Source organism: Oncorhynchus mykiss, chromosome 21, assembly GCF_057628025.1.
Source record: "Oncorhynchus mykiss isolate SJ-2025 chromosome 21, ASM5762802v1, whole genome shotgun sequence".
NCBI classification, from domain to species: Eukaryota; Metazoa; Chordata; class Actinopteri; order Salmoniformes; family Salmonidae; genus Oncorhynchus; species Oncorhynchus mykiss.
The window spans coordinates 44,882,049-44,907,292 of NC_143042.1; the positions used below are offsets into that span (position 1 = coordinate 44,882,049).

At 42.2% G+C, this 25,244-nt stretch overlaps 2 protein-coding genes across 2 annotated transcripts; both read right to left on the minus strand.

Annotated features, from left to right (window-relative positions):
- Positions 1–93: 93 nt before the first annotated feature.
- On the minus strand, positions 94–7,623 carry LOC110500654 (uncharacterized). Its single transcript, XM_036958118.2, has 5 exons — positions 7,148–7,623; positions 6,716–6,770; positions 5,252–6,068; positions 1,173–1,309; positions 94–531 (listed from the first exon to the last, which is right to left on the minus strand). Exons 2-5 carry the CDS (start codon positions 6,728–6,730, stop codon positions 418–420), a joined length of 1,083 nt encoding a protein of 360 aa, XP_036814013.2. The 5' UTR covers positions 6,731–6,770; positions 7,148–7,623; the 3' UTR covers positions 94–417.
- A 507-nt stretch (positions 7,624–8,130) lies between these two features.
- LOC110500655 (zinc finger HIT domain-containing protein 1) lies at positions 8,131–18,313 on the minus strand. The gene is made up of 5 exons (XM_036958120.2): positions 18,208–18,313; positions 16,306–16,482; positions 16,046–16,125; positions 9,948–10,117; positions 8,131–9,468 (listed from the first exon to the last, which is right to left on the minus strand). The coding sequence occupies exons 1-5, from the start codon at positions 18,230–18,232 to the stop codon at positions 9,447–9,449; spliced, it is 474 nt and encodes a 157-aa protein (XP_036814015.1). The 5' UTR covers positions 18,233–18,313; the 3' UTR covers positions 8,131–9,446.
- Between the last annotated feature and the right edge of the window lie 6,931 nt (positions 18,314–25,244).

Genomic DNA, 25,244 nt, shown 5'->3' on the forward strand with positions numbered 1-25,244 from the left:
AGTCCCTGTATCTCATGATGTCTCTAGACTCTGGCCATGGGTTGGATCTTATCAGTGAAGTTACACACACACACACACACAATAGAGACAAACAAGTATGTTGTGATACATTTGATAATTTATTTTTTTACAGAGAGAGACCTGCTTCACCTCACCACATTGCTTTCCATGTCTTACATGAAGAGGTACAGTGTGTGTGTGGGTGTATTACAGTGTGTGTGTGTAAGTCTGTCGGTGGGTTGGCATTATGTCTGATGTTAGTGTGTTGGCAATGGCACATGGCAGTATAGATAGTGTTTGATAATGTGTCATTCAGTTCTCAACTCCAGGCCCCGGAGGGCCACAGGACTGCTGGTTTTCATTCATTTCAATTACATTATACAGTAGCTGGGGTCATCAGGGGCACTTTAGCTTAGTCTAACGCTTTGTCCCATTAGACAGCCTGGGACCTGCCTGTCCTCTCCTATTGGCCATGGAGTCTGAGCGGAGTGTCTGGTTGGCTGCTCCTGAGGCAGTGGCAGGGCTAGGATTCTGGAGCACAGAGAGAGAGAGAGAGTCAGGAAGAGTTTATATACACCACAGTACATACATTCTCACATCTTGCCCCAAATACTTTCTGTCCTCCCCCCGTCCAGAGAAGACAGTGGTGTGACACACACACACACCTTACCTTTATGCCCCTGCCCCGTCCAGAGAAGACAGTGGTGTGACACACACACACACACCTTACCGTTATGCCCCTGCCCCGTCTAGAGAAGACACAGTGGTGTGACACACACACACCTTACCGTTATGCCCCTGCCCCGCCCAGAGAAGACAGTGGTGTGACACACACACACACACACACACACACACCTTACCTTTAAGCCCCTGCCCCATCCAGAGAAGACAGTGGTGTGACACACACACACACACCTTACCGTTATACCCCTGCCCGGTCCAGAGAAGACAGTGGTGTGACACACACACACACACACCTTACCTTTATGCCCCTGCCCCGTCCAGAGAAGACAGTGGTGTGACACACACACACACACACACACCTCTTACCTTTATGCCCCTGCCCCGTCCAGAGAAGACAGTGGTGTGACACACACACACACACCTTACCTTTAAGCCCCTGCCCCATCCAGAGAAGACAGTGGTGTGACACACACACACACACACCTTACCGTTATGCCTCTGCCCCGTCCAGAGAAGACAGTGGTGAGTCCTTTAGAGACAGAGACGTGCTTCATAGGACGGGACTGAGATTGACACAGCTCAGTTAGCAGCTCAGGACTGGAGAGAGACAGGAGAGTAGTGCAACCTACACACACACACACACACACACACACACACGTTATTGTACACCACTATGTTACACACAGCAGCTCGACTGGACACATACACATTACTACTGTACTAGTATACCATAACTACACTACACTACTACTAGAAGTATACTATAACTACACAACTACTACTAGTATAATATAACGACACTACGACAACTAGTATACTATAACTACACTACAGCTAGTATACTATAATGACAAAAGTACAACTAGTATACTATAACGACACTACTATTTGTATACTATAACGATTCCTTATATTAAGTAAACCAGACGGCATCATTTTCTTGTTTTTTAAATTTATGGATAGCCAGGGACACACTCCAACACTTAGACATAATTTACAAACAGCCAGATCAGAGGCAATATGTATGACCATGGATGTTCTCTTGATAAGTGCATGAATTGGACAATTTTCCTGTCCAGCGAAGCATTCAAAATGTAACAAGTACTTTTGCGTTTCAGAGAAAATATATGGAATAAAAAGTACATTATTTTCTTTAGGAATGTAGTGAAGTAAAAGTAGTCAAAAATATAAACAGTAAAGTACAGATACCCCCCAAAAATACTTAAGTCGTACTTTCACGTATTTTTAATTAAGTACTTTACACCACTGCTACTAGTATACTATAACTACACTACTACTACTACTGGTATACCATAACTACACTACTACTACTAGTATATGATAACTCCGTTACTAATACTAGTGTACTATAACTACACTACTACTACTAGTATGCTATAACTACAATACTACCACTAGTATACAATAACTGAACTATTGCTAGTATACTACAATGACACTACTACTACTACTACTAATAGTAGTATATTATAACTACACTACTGGTATACTACTGGTATACAACAACTAAACTACTCCTAGTACACTAACTACACTACCACTAGTATACCATAACTACACTACTCTAGTAGTATACTATAACTGCTCAACTACTACAATAGTATACTATAACTACACTACTACTGGTAGTATACTATAACTACACTAATAATACTAGTATACTATAACTACACTACTAGTATACTATAACTACACTACTACACACATTCTATAACTACACTATCACTACTACTAGTACACTATAACTACACTTCTACTAGTATACTATAACTAAACTACTACTACTAGTATACTATAACTGCACTCCTACATGTATACTATAACTACACTGCTACTAGTATACAGTAACGGCACTACTACTAGTATAATATACCAACACTACTACTAGTATACTATAACGACATTACTACTAGTAGTAATATACTATAATGACACTGCTACCAGCAGTATACTATAATGGCACTACTACTGTTAGTATACTGTAACTAGTCTACTAGTCAGTGGTGGAAAACGTACCCAATTGTCATACTTGAGTAAAAGTAAAGATACCTTAGAAAATGACTAAGGTATCTTTGTGAAAGTCACCCAGTAAAATACTACTTGATTAAAAGTCTAAAAGTATTTGGTTTTAAATATCCTAAATTATCAAAACTAAATGTAATTGTTAAAATATACTTAAGTATTGAAAGTAAAAGCATAAATCATTTCAAATTCCTTATATTAAGCAAACCAGACGGCACCATTTTCTTGTTTTTTTATTTACGGATAGCCAAGGGCACACTCCAACACTCAGACATCATTTACAAAATAAGCATTTGTGTTTAGTGAGTCCGCAAGATCAGAAGCAACAGGGATGACCACGGACATTCTCTTGCTAAGTACATGAATTGGACAATTTTCCTGTCCTGCTAAGCATTCAAAATGTAACGAGTACGTTTGGGTTTCAGAGAAAACGTATTGAGTAAAAAGTACATTATTTTCTTTAGGAATGTAGTGAAGGCCTCCCGGGTGGCGCCAGCTGTGACATCAGAGACTCTGGGTTCGCGCCCAGGCTCTGTCGTAACCGGCCGCGACCGGGAGGTCCATGGGGCGACGCACAATTGGCCCAGCGTCGTCCGGGTTAGGGAGGGCTTGGTCGGTAGGGATGTCCTTGTCTCATCGCGCACCAGCGACTCCTGTGGCGGGGCCGGGCGCAGTGCGCGCTAGCCAAGGTTGCCAGGTGCACGGTGTTTCCTCCGACACATTGGTGCGGCTGGCTTCCGGGTTGGATGCGCACTGTGTTAAGAAGCAGTGCGGCTAGGTTGGGTTGTGTATCGGAGGACGCATGACTTTCAACCTTCGTCTCTCCCGAGCCCGTACGGGAGTTGCAGCGATGAGACAAGATAGTAGCTACTACAACAATTGGATACCACGAAATTGGGGAGAAAAGGGGGTAAAAATTCAAAAAAAAATAAAGGAATGTAGTGAAGAAAAAGTAGTCAAAAATATAAATAGTAAAGTAAAGACTAAGACTAAAAAAAAGACTTAAGTAGTACTTTCAAGTATTTTTACTGAAGTACTTTACACCACGGCTACTACTATGACTACACTACTAGTATACTATAACTACACTACAAACACTAGTGTACCATAACTACACTACTACTGGAATACTATAACTACACCGCTACTACTAGTATACTATAACCACACTACAACTACTATTAGTATACTATAACTACACCACTACTACCAGTATACTAAAATGACACTACTACTAGTATACTAAAACGACACTACTACTAGTATACTAAAACAACACTACTACTAGTATACTAAAACAACACTACTACTAGTATACTATAACGACACTACTACTAGTATTCTATAGTAACACGCATACTATTAGACTGTAAGTACATTACTAATAGTACACTACAACTACACTACTACTACTACTTAGTATACTATAACTACACTATTGACAGTAAACTACACAGTCACTACTAGTAGTATTCTATAACGACACTACTACCACTGCTAGTATACTATAACGACACTACTACCACTACTAGTATACTATAACTCCATTACTACTACTGGTATACTATAACTCCATTACTACTACTGGTATACTGTAACTCCCTTAATACTACTGGTATACTATAACACCACTACTACTTCTACTAGTATACTATAACTACACTACTACTACTACCACTGGTAGTTTACTATAACTACGACTACACTACTACTAGTTTACTATAACTACACTACCACTTCTACTACTGGTGGTAGTTTACTATAACGACACTACAATTAGAAGTATACTATAACGACACAACTGCTACTCTATAACGACACTAGTATGCAATAACGACACTACAATTAGTAGTATGCTATAATGACACTACTAGTAGTAGTATACTATAACGACACTACTACCACTACTAGTATACTATAACGACACTACTACCACTAATAGTATACTATAACTCCATTACTACTACTGGTATACTATAACTCCATTACTACTACTGGTATACTATAACTCCATTACTACTACTGGTATACTATAACTCCATTACTACTACTGGTATACTATAACACCACTACTACTTCTACTAGTATACTATAACTACACTACTACTACTACTACTACACTACTACCACTACTACTGGTAGTTTACTATAAGTACTACTACACTACTATTAGTTTACTATAACTACACTACCACTACTGGTGGTAGTTTACTATAATGACACTACAACTAGTAGTATACTATAACGACACTACTGCTACTCTATAACGACACTAGTATGCAATAACGACACTACAATTAGTAGTATGCTATAACGACACTACTACTAGTAGTATACTATAACGACACTATTACTACTAGTATACTATACCGACAATACTACTCGTATACTATACCGACATTACTACTAGTATACTATAACGACACAACCACTACTACTACTATTCAGTAGTTGAGAACTGGAGAGAGACAAGCATCACATGACTACTATCAGTACTAGACCATGGCACTGCTTCAAAACTCACCCTCTTTAGTGGGCATGGAGGAGGACAGGGGCTGTGGGGGGGAGGTAAGGGTGGAGGTGGTGATGGAGGTAAAGGGGGAGACCAGGGTGGAGCTGGGGGAGGTGAGGACATCGCTGGTGTCACAGGAGACAGTTCTCAGACCACGGCTTGCTCTCCTCAGAAACTCAGCCTGGAGCTGGGGACTGGACAAGGAGAGGGGTGGAGGAGGGGAGGAAAGAGGTGGAGGAGGGGAGGAAAGAGGGGTAGGAGGGGAGGAGAAGAGGGACACAGAGGGGGAGACAGAGGGAGAGGGTTGGTGGGGAAGGTTTTTGAATCTAGCCGAATCGTTGTCGGGGGAAGCAGCTCTGGGAGCTCTTCTCAGAAACTCAGCCTGGAGCTGGGGACTGGACAGAGAGAGGGGTGGAGGAGGGGAGGAAAGAGGGGGAGGAGGGGAGGACACAGAGGGAGAGGGTTGGTGGAGAAGGTTTTGGTGTCTAGCCGAGTCGTTGTCAGGGGAAGCAGCTCTGGGAGCTCTTCTCAGAAACTCAGCCTGGAGCTGGGGACTGGCCAGAGAGAGGGGTGGAGGAGGGGAGGGGAAGGGGGAGACAGAGGGAGAGGGTTGGTGGAGAAGGTTTTGGTGTCTAGCCGAGTCGTTGTCAGGGGAAGCAGCTCTGGCAGCTCTTCTCAGAAACTCAGCCTGGAGCTGGGGACTGGACAGAGAGAGGGGTGGAGGAGGGGAGGAGGGCTGAAGGGGAAGGGGAAGGTGTCGAGCTGAATCCTGGGGCGAAAGTGATGTTGAAGGTCTCATTGGAATGATGAGGACTTCTCCAACTGGATGCTGAAGGAGAGGACAAGAAAGAGAGAGAGAGACAGAAGAGAGAAAGAAGGAGAGGTAGAGAGAGGGGGGGGTTGGTGTATGATCAGTGGTGGAAAAAGTACCCAATTGTCATACTTGAGTAAAAGTAAAAGATACATTAATAGAAAATGACTCAAGTAAAAGTGAAAGTCACACAGTAAAATACTACTGGAGTAAAAGTCTAAAAGTATTTGGTTTTAAATATACTTAAGTGTCAAAAGTAATACTTAAATATTGAAAGTAAAAGTCAAAATCATTTCAAATTCCTTATATTTTGCAAATCAGATGGCATCATTTTCATGTTTTTTTAAGGATAGCAAGGGGCACACTCCAACACTCAGACATAATTTACAAACTAAGCATTTGTGTTTAGTGAGTCCGCCAGATCAGATAAGTATGAATTTGACAATTTTCCTGTCCTGCTAAGCATTCGAACTGTTTCAGAGAACATGTATGGAGTAAAAAGTACATTATTTTCTTTAGGAATGTAGTGTAGTCAAAAATATAAAAGTACAGATACCCCAAAAAACTACTTAAGTAGTACACTTTACACCATTGGGTATGATGATCAGACGTTCTGCAACAGATCCTGTTTCATTGAATCACAATAAAATATTCCGATATATTACCTGTTTCCTCTCCATGGCAGCAGCAGTAGTATCAATGGGGGTCTGGGCTATAGCCCTGCACACAGAGAAACACATTCATAACATCTGTGCAGTGTGCACACCTCTAATCCAATAGGTGTTGCGCTCCTCAGAGAACACAGAGCTTGGCCAATTGATTTTCAGCATCAAATAAATATAAAAAACGCGAAAATAAACATTAAAATAAAATCATGCTTCTCTGAGTGAAAACTGCGTTATTTGGCTTGGTTATGCCCGTTAGAAATGGACGCCAGCGGTAGCCTATAGTTTATTGTGCCTAATGATCACCGCGCATTGAAAGAGGGATTAATCTGCCCGCGGTCTCTGCCATCCCCCGATAGTGGTTTGGGTAGGATTATCGGATCCACGATCTGTGTTAAAAGACGAGTCATACACCCATTCTAGTCTACTCACCTTGCGCGCTCCAGCGGTCGACTCGCTTGACAGCCCGAGGAGCCCCCGTTCCGCTACTAGTTTTGCTTGACAGCTGCTCGCGCCACATTACTGGATTTCCGTACACACAACACTCCCTCACCGGGCAAAGTCTGCCGTGCGAACATTGACCAATTATTGTACTGAGCCTAGCGCAGTCATCCGCCATTTTCACAGCGCCCGATGCAAGCGCAGTTTTCACTCGTTGACAGGAGCACTCAACCTCCCAGTTCTGTAAATGGGGTACAAACACATACAGCCTACGTCCTGTCTGTGCCAAATCAGGCTGTGGCTCTCTCATCCACTGGTCGCCACTATAGTTAGCACAGCCACAAAGTCATAAACCCCGCCTATTTCGACCATTTCTCTTTAAAGATTGTAACCCTAATCCTACCCACACTACTGCTGACCTTATGCCTAACTATAAATTAAGAGCACAAAGCTATTTTTTCCCCATTAAGTTTTACAATATAGCCAACTTTTACTTTGTAGCTGTTGTAACTAGTGGAAATCCCCCCCAATATGCGTGCATTAATAATTAACGTCCCTTTACAGCTGAGGTTCAGGGGTTGTTGCCCTTAATTACCACCTGACCCCTCTGCCCCCTTCCTCCAATATAATTATATAACCTATTCATAGCATGCAATACATAAACATATAATCATATACTTTACCACTGATAGACTTTAGTCAGTTATGCAGAAGGGTGTGTGTTAATGTCAGGATGTGTGTGAGCAGTGGTTTCAGAAAAGGGAACTTGTTTTAATCTTCCTGGAAGCGGATAAGCACACAACCTGTTGTTCCCTCTAAGAACATTCTCCCTAACAGGACAGAGCTTATAAACAAACATCTGAATACAAACCTGAACCAGGGTACACACACACCAGTCACACAAACAGGCTCCACGTGCACACATACACAGGAGATTACTCTATAGCATAAAGGTTTACAATACACACACTGAGTCATAATCAGACATGTTTAATTAAATCATTACAGCAAGTCAGACAGACAAAGATAGTCAGACCCCACGACACAAACCCCTCCCTTACTCCTGCCCTGTCTCTGCCCCGTTCAGGCCAGTGACGTGTATTCATGGATGCCAAGCTTCCCCCATAAATTGACCAAGTAAAAAAAAAAACATATATATATATATATATATATATATATATTTTTTTTTTTACATCTTTTGTGTCTGTTTTCCATAATTTTCAATTTGCATGAGGAGGAATGCATATCACTGGAGAAAGCTTCCGGGCAAGCAAAACAGCGCCCCTCTGTCTCTACACGTGTAGGCCATCTATCTGATGCTGTCTGGTCCATTGCTGCAGCCCGTAGCACTGAACGGAATGCAAGGGAAGCCAGCGAGCATCTGGCCTCTTGATAAAAAAAGTATAAACAATTAGCCAGTCAACATTGAGCTAAATTGAACAAGCTCAACTGTGAATGGTCCTGGTCTGCCAAAAAAAAAAAAAAAAAAAAAAAAAGTCAAGGGAAGCCAGCTTGGATTTTGGAATCACTCCTATCAAAACGCATTGAAAGCATTAATCATTGACAGAAACAAATTGAATTGTTGAATCTCGTTGTGTTGTTGTCCTCCGGTGGCTAGCTAGCTAAAGTTGTCCCTTTCTTAAATTAGCCATGGATGGAGATAGGGATTTGGACTTGTGGTTTTACTTAATTCTCCGTACCGGCCAATGATTATAACGGCGATTCTGTTCCAAACAGAAAATCATACATTGTGCCCCTGGCCTGAGACGATGGAAGTTCAATATGTAGCTAGATGTAGAAGGCTAATGTTAACTAGATAACATTTCCCATGAATGGAAGTTAAGCTAGCGAGCAAGCATTTTCGCCAGGTAATCTAGGACAACAAAAAAATAAGTGTGTACTGTATGACAGAGTGATAGACCTATTTGTGAAGTAATATGAATTTACAAGTTATAGAGCAAACAATGCAATTATAACACATAGGTTGTAATATGGCTTTTTTCTTTTTTTCTGGCTTCCCCAGTGATTTTACCCACGCACCACTACTGCTTTAGACCCTACTCCACAACACTGACGTCACACCGCAGAGTGCTGAGCCACTGTGTGCATGTTTGTAACTTTCTAGTAGCGTTCCCCATTACTTCTCTGGTAGTGTTCTCTCCATAGCATCTCTGGTACACGGTCATTATCCGTAGCGCCGTTCCTGTGTTGTAACATTCTATACAGCTACAGGTAGAAGAATTTACCATCCACATTTTGTGAGCATGACCAGGTATAGTCAGATCAGCTGCTACAGAGTCATCTTCAGACACCTGAGAGAGAAATAGAGAGAGATGTGAGGCTAAGGGTAGTAGGGTTAATATACAACCCTGTGTGTGTATGGTATTGTGTGTGTGTGTGTGGGGGGGGGGGGGGTATAATGTGTGTGTTCAGTGTGTGTGTTGCATTCATGCTACGTAGCCTCTGTGTGTATGGAACAGTGTGTGTGAGTGTTAGAGCTGGGCGATATGGACAAAAATTCTTATCGCGATAAATTGACTAATTGATGCGATAACAATGAATCGAACAATAAGTTAATAGCAATGTGCACCACAGTTTTTATTGTATTATCCTTCAAACTACTACTATTGGTTTGATGGTTGTAGCCATCAATTGTCCCATTAACAATCACCCATATTAGCGAACGCATTTCATTTCAAACTTCACATTTCTTTAGTATAGGCTACTTATCGTAATGAACGATCATTTTCAGTTTATGGTCCCAGCTCTAGCGTAGTGTAGTGTGAGTTACCTGGTCTCTCTGTGCGTGATAAGACAGCGTGTGGAACAATAGCGCCCCCCACAGGAGCAACAGGTGTAGGAGGAAGGAAATCCACAGACGGAGCAGAACAGACGAGGGGGGAGCGAGGAGGGAGGGGCTGCAGCTGACAGGTAGTTAGGCTCCTCCCTCTCAGACACATTCTGCCAATCACAACACAGCAAGGATGGGGTTAGCCTCTCAGCAAAAACGGGGGGCTATTGATGGGTTAGCGAACAAAGCTCTTCCTTGGGGCAGAAGTCAGCGTATTGTTGTGATTCTGGATGGCCAGATTGCTAGCAAAAATGACAAGAAACTGCTATGTGGGGAATCGTAAGTAGGATAGTTTCAGCTCATTTTCTCTTGTTCTTGAGGTGTTCTGACTGATTTCATATCAATGCTAATATGGCTAAAATTTGTTAGCTAGCTAACCAACCAACCAACAACTGTAAGGATGTATTTGATAGGATACAATAGCTAGTTGTGCAAACGTATGTTTTCAATAAACATTGGAGACAAAATATAGCTTACATGTTGTCAACAATCTAAGCCAACCCTGTCTATTTTGTATGTATTGGTTTTGTTGCTAAACAACCAACCAGTCTATGGGAAGATCTCAATTAATGATTTCAAAGGAAATTATTAGTATAAGAAAAATGGTGGAAGCTCCCACTAGCCAATTCCTCCACCAAACCAATGCTTTTAGATTTGTGGGTAGTGGTGAATGGGTTTACTTTGGGGAGTTCTGGATCAGACAAGGCTTAAGTTTGAATTTAGTGAATAAGTTCACACTTCAGGAGAAAGGAGATATTATTGGTACGCACTAGAGGTCGACCGATTATGATTTTTCAACGCCGATACCAATACCGATTATTGGAGGACCAAAAAAGCCGATACCGATTTAATCGGCCGATTTAAAAAAATAAAAATGTAAAATGTATTTGTAATAATGACAATTACAACGATACTGAATTAACACTTTTAGTTTAACTTAACATAATACATCAATAAAATCAATTTAGCCTCAAGTAGATAGTTAGTTAACTGTGAGGTTGCAAGATTGGATCCCCCGAGCTGACAAGGTGAAAATCTGTCGTTCTACCAATAAACAAGGCAGTTAACCCACCGTTACTAGGCCGTCATTGAAAATAAGAATGTGTTCTTAACTGACTTGCCTAGTTAAATAAAGGTGTAAAAAAAAAAAACCTTGAAATCGGCCCTTATTAATCGGCCATTCCGATTAATCGGTCAACCTCTAGTACTCACCCAGGGTCACGTTCAGAAGTCTCTATAGTACAGGTCAACCGATTAATCGGAACGGCCGATTAATTAGGGCCGATTTCAAGTTTTCATAGCAATCGGAAATCAGCATTTTGACACCGATCATGGGCGATTACATTGCACCCCATGAGGAGACTGAGTGGCAGGCTGACTACCTGTTATGCGAGTGCAGCAAGGAGCCAAGGTAAGGTGCTAGCTAACATTAACATGCTAGCTAACATTAAACTTATCTTAACATAATCACTAGTTAACCTAGTAATATCATCAACCGTAGTTATCTTGCATGTCCTGCATTGCATATAATCGATGCGGTGCCTGTTAATTTATCATTGAATTTTTAATTTATTTTTTATTTATTTCACCTTTATTTAACCAGGTAGGCTAGTTGAGAACAAGTTCTCATTTGCAACTGCGACCTGGCCAAGATAAAGCATAGCAGTGTGAACAGACAACAGAGTTACACATGGAGTAAACAATTAACAAGTCAATAACACAGTAGAAAAAAAAAAAGAGTCTATATACATTGTGTGCAAAAGGCATGAGGAGGTAGGTGAATAATTACAATTTTGCAGATTAACACTGGAGTGATAAATGATCAGATGGTCATGTACAGGTAGAGATATTGGTGTGCAAAAGAGCAGAAAAGTAAATAAATAAAAACAGTATGGGGATGAGGTAGGTAAAAATGGGTGGGCTATTTACCGATAGACTATGTACAGCTGCAGTGATCGGTTAGCTGCTCAGATAGCAGATGTTTGAAGTTGGTGAGGGAGATAAAAGTCTCCAACTTCAGCGATTTTTGCAATTCGTTCCAGTCACAGGCAGCAGAGAACTGGAACAAAAGGCGGCCAAATTAGGTGTTGGCTTTAGGGATGATCAGTGAGATACACCTGCTGGAGCGCGTGGGTGTTGCCATCGTGACCAGTGAACTGAGATAAGGCGGAGCTTTACCTAGCATGGACTTGTAGATGACATGGAGCCAGTGGGTCTGGCGACGAATATGTAGCGAGGGCCAGCCGACTAGAACATACAGGTTGCAGTGGTGGGTGGTATAAGGTGCTTTAGTGACAAAACGGATGGCACTGTGATAAACTGCATACAGTTTGTTGAGTAGAGTGTTGGAAGCAAAAGTCGAGGATCGGTAGGATAGTCAGTTTTACTAGGGTAAGTTTGGCGGTGTGAGTGAAGGAGGCTTTGTTGCGGAATAGAAAGCCGACTCTAGATTTGATTTTCGATTGGAGATGTTTGATATGAGTCTGGAAGGAGAGTTTACAGTCTAGTCAGACACCTAGGTACTTATAGATGTCCACATATTCAAGGTCGGAACCATCCAGGGTGGTGATGCTAATCAGGCGTGCGGGTGCAGGCAGCGAGCGGTTGAAAAGCATGCATTTGGTTTTACTAGCGTTTAAGAGCAGTTGGAGGCCACGGAAGGAGTGTTGTATGGCATTGAAGCTCGTTTGGAGGTTAGATAGCACAGTGTCCGAGGACGGGCCGGAAGTATATAGAATGGTGTCGTCTGCGTAGAGGTGGATCAGGGAATCGCCCGCAGCAAGAGCAACATCATTGATATATACAGAGAAAAGAGTCGGCCCGAGAATTGAACCCTGTGGCACCCCCATAGAGACTGCCAGAGGACCGGACAGCATGCCCTCTGATTTGACACACTGAACTCTGTCTGCAAAGTAGTTGGTGAACCAGGCAAGGCAGTCATCAGAAAAACCGAGGCTACTAAGTCTGCCGATAAGAATATGGTGATTGACAGAGTCGAAAGCCTTGGCAAGGTCGATGAAGACGGCTGCACAGTACTGTCTTTTATCGATGGCGGTTATGATATCGTTTAGTACCTTGAGCGTGGCTGAGGTGCACCCGTGACCGGCTCGGAAACCAGATTGCACAGCGGAGAAGGTACGGTGGGATTCGAGATGGTCAGTGACCTGTTTGTTGACTTGGCTTTCGAAGACCTTAGATAGGCAGGGCAGGATGGATATAGGTCTGTAACAGTTTGGGTCCATGGTGTCTCCCCCTTTGAAGAGGGGGATGACTGCAGCAGCTTTCCAATCCTTGGGGATCTCAGATGATATGAAAGAGAGGTTGAACAGGCTGGTAATAGGGGTTGCAACAATGGCGGCAGATAGTTTCAGAAATAGAGGGTCCAGATTGTCAAGCCCAGCTGATTTGTACGGGTCCAGGTTTTGCAGCTCTTTCAGAACATCTGCTATCTGGATTTGGGTAAAGGAGAACCTGGAGAGGCTTGGGCGAGTAGCTGCGGGGGGGGGGCGGAGCTGTTGGCCGAGGTTGGAGTAGCCAGGCAGAAGGCATGGCCAGCCGTTGAGAAATGCTTTTTGAAGTTTTCGATAATCATGGATTTATCGGTGGTGACCGTGTTACCTAGCCTCAGTGCAGTGGGCAGCTGGGAGGAGGTGCTCTTGTTCTCCATGGAATTCACAGTGTCCAAGAACTTTCTGGAGTTGGAGCTACAGGATGCAAATTTCTGCCTGAAGAAGCTGGCCTTAGCTTTCCTGACTGACTGCGTGTATTGGTTCCTGACTTCCCTGAACAGTTGCATATCGCGGGGACTATTCGATGCTATTGCAGTCCACCACAGGATGTTTTTGTGCTGGTCGAGGGCAGTCAGGTCTGGAGTGAACCAAGGGCTACATCTGTTCTTAGTTCTGCATTTTGTGAACGGAGCATGCTTATCTAAAATGGTGAGGAAGTTACTTTTAAAGAATGACCAGGCATCCTCAACTGACGGGATGAGGTCAATGTCCTTCCAGGATACCCGGGCCAGGTCGATTAAAGGCCTGCTCACAGAAGTGTTTTAGGGAGCGTTTGACAGTGATGAGGGGTGGTCGTTTGACTGCGGCTCCGTAGCGGATACAGGCAATGAGGCAGTGATCGCTGAGATCCTGGTTGAAGACAGCGGAGGTGTATTTGGAGGGCCAGTTGGTCAGGATGACGTCTATGGGGGTGCCCTTGTTTACAGATTTAGGGTTGTACCTGGTGGGTTCCTTGATGATTTGTGTGAGATTGAGGGCATCTAGCTTAGATTGTAGGACTGCCGGGGTGTTAAGCATATCCCAGTTTAGGTCACCTAACAGAACAAACTGTTAGGTAAATCATAACCTACTTCGCCAAACGGGTGATTTAACAAGCGCATTCGTGAAAAAAAGCACTGTTGTTGCACCAATGTGTACCAAACCATAAACATCAACGTCTTTCTTAAAATCAATACACAAGTATATATTTTTAAACCTGCATATTTAGTTCATATTGCCTGCTAACATGAATTTCTTTTAACTCAGGAAATTGCGTCACTTCTCTTGGTTCTGTGCAACAGAGTCAGGGTATATGCAGCAGTTTGGGCCACCTGGCTCGTTGCGAACTGAGTGAAGATGATTTCTTCCTAACAAAGACAGCCAACTTCGCCAAACGAGGGATGATTTAACAAAAGAGCATTTGCAAAAAAAGCACAATCATTGCACGAATGTACCTAACCATAAACATCAATGCCTTTCTTAAAATCAATACACAAAAGTACATATTTTTAAACCTGCATATTTAGTTAAAAGAAATTCATGTTAGCAGGCAATATTAAACTAGGGAAATTGTGTCACTTCTCTTCCGTTCATTGCACGCAGAGTCAAGGTATATGCAACAGTTTGGGCCGCCTGGCTTGAATATTTAGACTTATGGATGCCACCCGTTAGATATAATACGGAATGGTTCCGTATTTCAATTAAAGAATAAACGTTTTAATTTCGAAATTATAGTTTTCCGGATTTGACCATATTAATGACCCAAGGCTCGTATTTCTGTGTGTTATAATGTTATTATTAAGTCTATGATTTGATATTTAATAGAGCAGTCTGACTAAGCAGTGGTAGGCAGCAGCAGGCTCGTAGAGAGAGAAATAGTCCTATAATTCTTATAATAACCTCAACATAAACTTCTTATCTGGGAATATTGAAGACTCATGTTAAAAGGAACCACCAGCTTTCATATGTTCTCATGTTCTGAGCAAGGAACTAGAACTTTAGCTTTTTTACATGGCACATATTGCACTTTTACTTTCTTCTCCAACACTTTGTTTTTGCATTATTTAAACCTAATTGAACATGTTTCATTATTTATTTGAGGCTAAATTGATTTGATTGATGTATTATATTAAGTTAAAATAAAAGTGTTCATTCAGTATTGTTGTAATTGTCATTATTACAAATAAATATAATAATTCTAAAAAATAATTTTAAAAAAATCAGCATCGGCTTTTTTTGGTCCTCCAATAATCGGTATTGGTATCAGCGTTGAAAAATCATATTCGGCCGACCTCTACTCTATAGAGCTGACGTCATTCCTTATTCTACCTGAGAGAAATGTGCTACATGGCATTTAGCAGACACTTTTATCCAAAGCACTTTAGAGACACGCGTGCATACATTTTTATTGCTTGGGTGATCCCGGGACTTGAACCAGTTACAAGCATCATGTTCTACCAACTGAGCTACAGAGGACCATACATACGAGTGTTAGCGTCAATTCCGTTTCAATTCAGAAAGTAAACGAAATTCCAATTCAACATTTCCCTTACTGAAAAGCATTGGAATTTCAGTGTACTTCCTGAATTGACTGGAATTAAAATGAAATTGACACCAACCCCGATACATACCATCATTATGTATTTCTATCTGAACGTTCTGTCAGGATGCACCCCTCTGCACATGATGCTGGTGTGTTTCAAATGACACCCACTTCTCCATATGGCGGACTACTTGTGGGGTTAAAGGTGTTCTCAGTCTATTACCTACCTCTTCTTCTAGTAGAGTCTGGAAGTTTTTGCGAAATCTCTGTTTGAAGTGATCACCTCTAGTTTTCCTCTTCTTCTTACCTAGAGACAGAAAGAAAGAGGGAAGGCGGAAGAGAGGCAGGAGAAGAGGGAGAGAAAGAGAAAGGAGGAGGATGAAGAGATGAAAGAGAAGGGAGGCAGAAGTACACATGAAGAAATTAATATAGAGCTCTCCACCAAACAATAGCACTGGGCAGGTCTAAAAGGCGTTCCCTCACACACCAGGTTCCTCTCCTTCGCTAAAGGCGGGCAGGCGGGCAGTAGGACCAGAGGGAGGCAGGGAGGAGAGAGGGTCATCCTGGAAGTTGTCCTTCTCTAGAGCATCCAGCTGGCGATTTAACCTCCGCTGGCGTGTTGCATCGTCCAACACACGCCTCTGTCCTGCCTCCGCTACACGGGCTGGGAGAGATAGAGGGAGTAGAGGTAGTGAGGGAGAGAGAAAGATGTTTTTATTAAAATATCCAATACCTGTGGTCATATGGATTAAGTCATTCGAGTCAACATTGGGCTCATGTTTTAAAGTGCTCAGCATATGTGGGAACTGTTGGAAAAGCTTTCCAGGTGAAGTTGGTTGAGAGAATGCCAAGAGCAAGCAAAGCTTTCATCAAGGCAAAGGGTGGCTACTTTGAAGAATCTCAAAAATAAAATATATTTTGATTTAACACTTTTTGGTTACTACATGATTCCAGATGTGTTATGTCATAGTTTTGATGTCTTCCCTATTATTCTACAACGTAGACAATAGTAAAAATAAAGAAAAACCCTTGAATGAGTAGAGAATATTCAGAAAAAAAATCCACGTTTTGTATCGAGTGAGAAATTCCAGCTTGCATGTAATTTACATATTTTGGTCCACTGTGTGACGCGCTGTCATCTACTTCTACACATGGCCGTGTCGCTTAGAAAAGAGCTGGACACAGGCATTTATAAGATACCATTTTCTTCGGAATCGAGAACGAAGAAAGTATCGCCCAAGTACAGGTTAGTTGAATATGTGCCTGCTATGCTTTACTCAGACCGAGTTTTCTTAAAGCTGCAATAGGGCTGGACAGGTTTCCTGTGGAGATTAAGACGCAGCGGAGCCAGCGCGAGATATAGCTCGGAAAGCGTTCCTCAGTCCATGGATGAGAAATGCATTGTACTCCAAATTGTTCCATTATCCCAACTGTTATACCGAGATAATTGTACGACTGCTAGTTAAGTAAACTGCAGTGTTTCGTTCTCATGCTAGCTAACAGTAGCCCCTGCAGCCAATCTCTAATTCCATTCAAAGTGGTTTGGAGGCTGGATATTTTTGTTTGAGTGGATTAAAGTGCACAGGTAGCCTAGTAAAATACCCATTTGAAGTAATTGTTTGACAATCAGATGAAAACATCATGACTGGTTCTGTTTGCCACAATAAAAAGTAATACATTTCTAAAGTTAAATCTCAAATCTTTACAACTAGTCCCACAGAGATCCTATTGAATTAATAACATACATTCTATATGTAATTATATGATTCGGCTCACATGTTTTTGGTTTAGGAGGTACTGTATAGCGAAGAAATTAAATCCACTTTCACCCCTGCTTAAGCTACACTCTGTCCGACCCTAGTGCAGCTGTAAGCAAGTGGGTCAGATCTGCTGGCTAGGTTTACACTAGCTACACATCAACGACTATCACACAGCTGGAACAGCTAAAGCCTGGCTCGAAGAGCTAGTAATGGTCGGAGTAGACGATGATTTATTAGCTAACCTTGCTATTGGAAAAGTACTGAAAATTACTTTCTGTTGTCATGTACTTCCTCTCATTGCAATTGAATAATTGAATACCTTTTTCGCCTGCTTTCTAGGTTAAAATGAGATGATCTAGTTATATGTTTCGGTATAGTATGTCATAGTATGTATAGTTTTTCCGGTATAGTATGCTCACAACCGGTATTTTTTGTGATGATTGCGCATTTGTACTATCTGGACACAACACCACCAGGTTAGCCAGTTAGCAAGCTCAAGTGACAAACGTACGGTTGTTTGTTAATTAAATTGTTATTGTATTATTGACTTGTGAACTCAAGTTATGTACTCGATATAGTTATTATAATCAGAAGCAGCCATTTCACTAAGAAAAGGGAGTTGAACTCACCCGAAGACTTCTTTTCAAAAACCATTTGATCCTTTCTACTTTAGCAGGAAACGTGTTCGGGATAATCTACGTAGGCCTGCAGCGAACAATTTGTTCCAGATTATTTTCTTGCGCGTTTCTCTTTGTGTGACATGGTCGCCTTCTTGTGGTATGTATGAGCATGGAATTAAAATGATATTTCTAGTGGTACGAAATAGATCAAATATGATCATATGGATTATAATAATTTATTGTCCCAAATAAATCACACAAATATATACACCGGTATATAATAATTTAGCGCTATTAAAATGTTTAAACTTTATTTCTCAATGATAACAAATCATTCACATTTGTACTAATCACGAAATAAAAATCACATCAAAGAGATGACATACTTTGAGAGCTCTAGAGTCTTCTAGAAATTAAACAATTAAAGTATATAGGCCTTACCTACCCTTACATGAAACACCCAAAACAATGAAAGAATTATGTAATGTAAAAAATAAACAAAATATGAATATTTTCATTAATTTGAACCTCTAAACCTCTAGGGAGTATTGGTTTCATGAAAATAAACTCTGGTATAGTGGTATATGCAGTGAAAACATTGTTTACTATTCAAAAACCTGGATGTGGGTCGGTCATACCTGAAGCAACATGGGACAGGTATATCTGAGTGCATACACATAACCCATACAGTGCATTCGGAAAGTATTCAGACCCCTTGACTTTTCCACATTTTGTTATGTTACAGCCAGCCTTATTCTATAATTGATAAAATTGTTTTTTCCCCACATCAATATACACACAATACCTCATAATGACAAAGCGAAAACAGGTTCTTAGAAATGTTAGCAAATGTAGAAAAATATAAAAAACGTAATTTATTTACATAAGTATTCAGACCCTTTGCTATGAGACTCGAAATTGAGCTCAGTTGCATCCTGTTTCCATTGATGATTTTTTTTAAAATGTTTTTATCTAACCTTTTTTAAACTAGGCAAGTCAGTTAAGAGCAAATTCTTATTTACAATGACGGCCTTCCAAAAGGCAAAATGCCTCCTGCAGGGATGGGGGCTGGAATTAAATATAAAAAATATAGGACAAAACACACATCACGACAAAAGAGACACTACAACACTACATAAAGAGAGAACTGAAAATAGCTGTGCAGCGACGCTCCCCACCCAACCTAATAGAGCTTGAGAGGATCTGCAGAGAAGAATGGGAGACACTCCTCAAATACCCAGGAGGACTTGAGGCTGTAATCGCTGCCAAAGATACTTCAACAAAGTTCTGAGGAAAGAGTTTGAATACTTATGTAAACGTGATATTTCTGTTTTTTATTTTAGCAAAAATGTTTAAAGCCATTTTTGCTTTGTCATTGTGGGGTAGTGTGTGTAGATTGATGAATAAAAAAAAACACACAATTGAATGCATTTCAGAATAAGGCTGTAACGTGGGAAAAATCAAGGGGTCTAAAAACTTTCCAAATGCACTGTATATGGCCAGCTTTTGGTGTGGTTAAATGATACTTACTGCTTTTGCCATACCGTTGAAGTCATACGTTTACATACACTTAGGTTGGAGTCATTAAAACTTGTTTTTCAACCACTCCACAAATGTATTGTTAACAAACTATAGTTTTGTCAAATCATCTACTTTGTGCATGACAAGTAATTTTTCCAACAATTGTTTACAGACAGATTATTTCACTTATAATTCACTGTATCACAATTCCAGCCACTAAGTTGACTGTGCCTTTAAAAAGCTTGGAAAACTCCAGAAAATGATGTCATGGCTTTAGAATCTTCTGATAGGCTAATTGACATCATTTGAGTCAATTGGAGGTGTACCTGTGGATGTATTTCAAGGCCTACCTTCAAACTCAGTGCCTCTTTGCTTGACATCATGGAAAAATCTAAAGAAATCAGCCAAGACCTCAGAAAAAAAAATGCGGATCTCCACAAGTCTGATTCATCCTTGGGAGCAATTTCCAAATGCCTGAAGGTACCATGTTCATCTGTACAAACAATAGTACGTAAGTATAAACACCATGGGACCACGCAGCCGTCATACCGATCAGAAAGGAGACGCGTTCTGCAAATCAAGTGCAAATCAATCCCAGAACAACAGCAAAGGACCTTGTGAAGATGCTGGAGGCAAAAGGTACAAAAGTATCCATATCCACAGTAAAACGAGTCCTATATCGACGTAACCTGAAAGGCCCCTCAGCAAGGAAGAAGTCACCAAAACCGCCATAAAAAAAGCCAAACTACGGTTTGCAACTGCACATGGGGACAAAACACTTACTTTTTGGAGAAATGTCTCTGGTCTGATGAAACAAAAACATAACTGTTTGGCCATAGTGACCATTGTTATGTTTGGAGGAAAAAGGTGGATGCTTGCAAGCTGAAGAACACCATACCAACAGTGAAGTATGGGGTGGCTGCATCATGTTGTGGGGGTGCTTTGCTGCAGGAGGGACTAATGCACTTCACAAAATAGATGGCATCATGAGGAAAATTGTTGATGAAAATTGTTGATGTATTGAAGTAACATCTCAAGACATCAGTCAGGGAGTTAAAGCTTGGTCGCAAATAGGTTTTCCAAATGGACGATGACCCCGAGCATACTTCCAAAGTTGTGGCAAAAAGGACAACAAAGTCAAGATATTGGAGTGGCCTTCACAAAGACCTGACCTCAATCGCATAGAAAATGTGTGGGCAGAACTGAAAAAGCATGTGCGAGCAAGGAGGCCTACAAACCTGACTCAGTTACATCAGCTCTGTCAGGAGGAATGAGCCAAAATTCACCCAACGTATTGTGGGAGGCGTGTGGAAGGCTACCCGAAACGTTTGACCCAAGTTAAACAATTTTAAGGCAATGCTACCAAATACTAATTGAGTGTATTTAAACTTCTGACCCATTCGGAATGTGATGAAAGAAATAAAAGCTGGAATAAATAATTATCTCTTCTATTATTCTGACATTTCACATTCTTAAAATAAATTGGTGATCCCAACTGACCTGAGACGGGGAATTTTTACTCTGATTAAATGTCAGGAATTGTGAAAAACTGAAGTTAAATGTATTTGGCTAAGGTGTATGTAAACTTCTGAGTTCAACTGTATATGTGCAAATACAGTACCAGTCAAAAGTTTGGACACACCTACTCATTCAAGGGTTGTCCTCTATTTTTAATATTTTCTACATTGTATAATAGTGAAGACATCAAAACTATGAAATAACACATATGGAATCGCGTAGTAACACGTGTTGGCTGCTTTTCCTTCACTCTGCGGTCCAACTCACCCAAACCATCTCAATTGGGTTGAGTTAGGGTGATTGTAGATGCCAGGTCATCTGATGCAACTCTCCATCACTCTCCTTCTTGGTCAAATAGCCATTACACAGCCTGTAGGTGTGTTTTGGGTCATTGTCCTGTTGAAAAACAAATGATTGTTCCACTAAGAGCAAACCAGATGGGATAGCGTATCGCTGCAGAATTCTGTGGTATTCATGCTGGTTAAGTGTGTGTTGAATTCTAAATAAATCAGTGTCACCAGCAAAGCACCCCCACAACATCATACCTCCTCCTCCATGCTTCACGGTGGGAACCACACATGCGGAGATCATCCGTTCACCTAGTCTGTGTCTCACAAAGACATAGCGATTGGAACCAAAAATCGTAAATTTGAACTCATCAGACCAAAGGACGGAGTTCCACTGGTCTAATGTCCATTGCTCGTGTTTCTTGGTCCAAGCAAGTCTCTTATTATTATTGGTGTCTTTTAGTAGTGGTTTCTTTGCAGCAATTCAACCATGAAGGCCTGATTCATGCAGTCTCCTCTCAACAGTTGATGTTGAGATGTGTCTTACTTGAACTCTGTGAAGCATTTATTTGGGCTGCAATTTCTGGTAGGCTGGTAATTCTAATGAACGTATCCTCTGCATCAGAGTTAACTCTTGGTCTTCCTTTCCTGTGGTGGTCCTCATGAGAGCCAATTTCAGCATAGCGCTTGATGGTTTTTGCGACTGCACTTGAAGAAACTTTCAAAGTTCTTGACATTTTTCGGATTGACTGACCTTCATGTCTTAAAGTAATGATGGGATGTTTCTCTTTGCTTATTTGAGCTGTTCTTGCCATAATATGGACTTGGTCTTGTACCAAATAGGGCTATCTTCTGTATACCACCCCTACCTTGTCACAACACAACTGATTGGCTCAAACGCATTAAGAAGGAAAGAAATTCCACAAATTAATTTTTAACAATCTGTTAATTGAAATGCATTCCAGGTGACTACCTCATGAAGCTGGTTGAGAGAATTTCAAGCTGTCATCAAGGCAAAGGGTGGCTACTTTGATTAATCTAAAATATTTTTTGGTTTTACATGATTCCATATGTGTTATTTAATTGTGTTTTCTACAATGTAGAAAATAGTGAAAATATAGAAAAACCCTGGAATGAGTAGGTTTGTCCAAATTTTTGACTGGTACTGTATATGCATAGTCACTTTACAAATTACCATAACTAACCTGTACCCCTGCACATTGACTCTGTACTGGTGTTGTGCCAAAAATCTCCCCCCTGACAGAATTCTCCCCCCTCTTCGCGTGAACTCGCACACACTCAGTTCTTTATTGCTCTTGACTTGCTTGATAGTTGAGATTTCTGATCACGTTAGACTGCATTTCATTTTATTTTTTATGTCGGTTTGATCGTGGGGGAGGCACTAGTAATGTCTGCAGTTTTTGGTTTGGCTGAGTGTATTAGTCTATAAATAAAGCTCTTTGCCAAAATTCATCACCTCCCCCATGTCTTATTCGTCTAGTAGTTGTTCTGAAATGTGTATTGCTTGCCTAAATTTGACTCCCTCCTCTATGTTTCATTCTCAATTGGATTTATATGTTTAAATGAATGACTAGAATATGACTAGTTTATTATCACGTAAGCTGAATACAACAGGTGTAGTAGACCTTACAGTGAAATGCTTACTTACAGGCTCTAACCAATAGTGCAAAAAAGGTATTAGGTGAACAATAGGTAAGTAAAGAAATAAAAACAACAGTAAAAAGACAGTGAAAAACAGTAGCGAGGTGTGGCGTACAGCAGGTCAGCCACCTATTCTTTTGGACTATTATTTTAATAAATACCTTTGAAACTGAGCTACTCCTACTCTGTCCGTGTCTGATCTGTGTAAACGTTTTGACCCAATGGTCTGCCACAAGTGGTGGAGATTGCGGGCATTCTGACAACGTGGTCAGATCAGGGTTGACGGTTACGCAGCATCAGCATGGACAAGTTGATAGCTCAGTTCATCCGGGCCCAACAAGCCCAACAGGCGGTGCAGGAACGAACGCTGGAGGAACAGCGGCTACAAAATGTCCGCCTCATTGAGGAAATCAGGAAGCTACAAGGAGGAGCGTCTACTGAATCACATCCAAACCAATTTTTAATCGAGCTAACAGAAGATGACAACATCGAGACCTACCTCTGTACGTTTGAACTACGGGAAGGATGGCAAAGGCATAAGTGGGCCAGTCTGCTGGCTCCGTTCCTCTCTGGGAATGCCCAAAAGGCGTATTGGGAACTGAACGATGAACAAGCGGCTAACCACGACAGACTCAACCAGGAGATACTCAGCCGCTACGGGTACAGCCTGGCCCACGGGCTCAACTATTCCACAACTGGAGGTTCGTAGCCGACGCATCCCCTCGAGCCCAGATGAGCAACCTACTACGCGTCCCCAGAGGATGGCTCCTAACTGACATACCCACCCTCTCCGTTCTAGTCAAAGTGGTCCTGGATCGCTTCCTGTGGGCACTACCCCACGACATGAAGAGGGCAGCGAGTCTATGCGCGCCCCAGACCTTGGCGGGCCTCCTGGAAGCAGTGGAGATGCATCAGAACACTCAGGCCCTGCTGAGTGGTAGCCGGGCTGAGTCAACGACCCATTCAAAGGAGTCTGAAGGACAGCCCCACTGCTGGGTACCCCAAAGCGACAGTCAGCAGGGCCAAAGGACCGCAAACCCGTGGAGAGACGGCTGGGGTAGGGCCGACCCGCCACCTACGACCCCAGGTAGATGGAGACCAAACGAGGTGTTTTGAGTGTAGTCCCGGGGGGCACATGGCCTGGAATTGCCCCGCTCGAGAGTTGTCGATGCCATCAGCAAGCCATGGAAGTGAGGTGTGTCACGCAGTGAACTACGTCACCTCCTGTTGGGCACACCATGAATCAACTGCACCTATGGTCCCGGTGAAGGTTGACGGACTCGACACGGAAATTCTATTAGACTTTGGAAGTATGGTTACCCTAGTAACCACGAGCCTGCCGAACCAGGTGACTGAACGGGGTAGGGAGATGTCCATTTCCTGTGTTCACAGGGACACAAAACGTTATCCAACCCAATGGGCCAACATTGTGATGCCACAAGGGAACTGCCAGCTGATGGTGGGTGCAGTACCAGAGTTGCCTGTACCTATCCTAGTGGGACGAGATTATCCACTGTTCGCGGCCCTGTGGGGGCACGAGCTGAGGAAGAAGATACGAAGCCGTCTGAAGATGAGAGCGAGGACAACCCATCGCCTGTGCGGACCGGAAGCAAACGGTTGACCAACCTGTATCTACGGGTCCGGAGTTGGAGGGGGTGCCAGAACCAGACCCCCCACCCCCTCCCGGGGAACCACAGGAGGAAGACCCCAGCCTCCCCCTCCTCGATTGAGGGGCCAGTCGAGACACCCCCTGGGGGCCAACTGAGGGGACAATTCGGGACGGCCCAGTGGGAGGACCCTAAAGGCGACACAGCCCAAGTGATAGCAGTGGATGGACAGCTACTTCCGGGGGTGAGTGACTGGCGATACCCCCATTTCCAAATCAAGAATAACCTTTTGTATCAGGTGGAATGTGGGAACTGTTCTTCAGCTGGCCCACACCCACCTGTTGGGGCGCACCTGGGAATGGAGAAAACCTGAGAACGGATCGCCGCCCTGTTCCACTGGCCCGGGATGAGGAGGGCCATGGAAGACTAGTGTCTCAGCTGCCCGGAGTGT

Bases quoted from the DNA above. Each gene is read 5' to 3' on its own strand.
- LOC110500655 (XM_036958120.2), bottom strand. From the start codon at position 18,232: ATGGTTTTTGAAAAGAAGTCTTCGG. The intron at 16,483-18,207 runs GTGAGTTCAACT...TATCTCTCCCAG, and splicing joins TTTTGAAAAGAAGTCTTCGG to CCCGTGTAGCGGAGGCAGGA. The intron at 10,118-16,045 runs GTAGGTAATAGA...TGTGATTGGCAG, and splicing joins AGACTCTACTAGAAGAAGAG to AATGTGTCTGAGAGGGAGGA.
- LOC110500654 (XM_036958118.2), bottom strand. The intron at 1,310-5,251 runs GTGAGTTTTGAA...GTGTGTGTGTAG, and splicing joins CTCCATGCCCACTAAAGAGG to GTTGCACTACTCTCCTGTCT. The intron at 532-1,172 runs GTAAGGTGTGTG...TCTGTGCTCCAG, and splicing joins GACGGGGCAGAGGCATAACG to AATCCTAGCCCTGCCACTGC.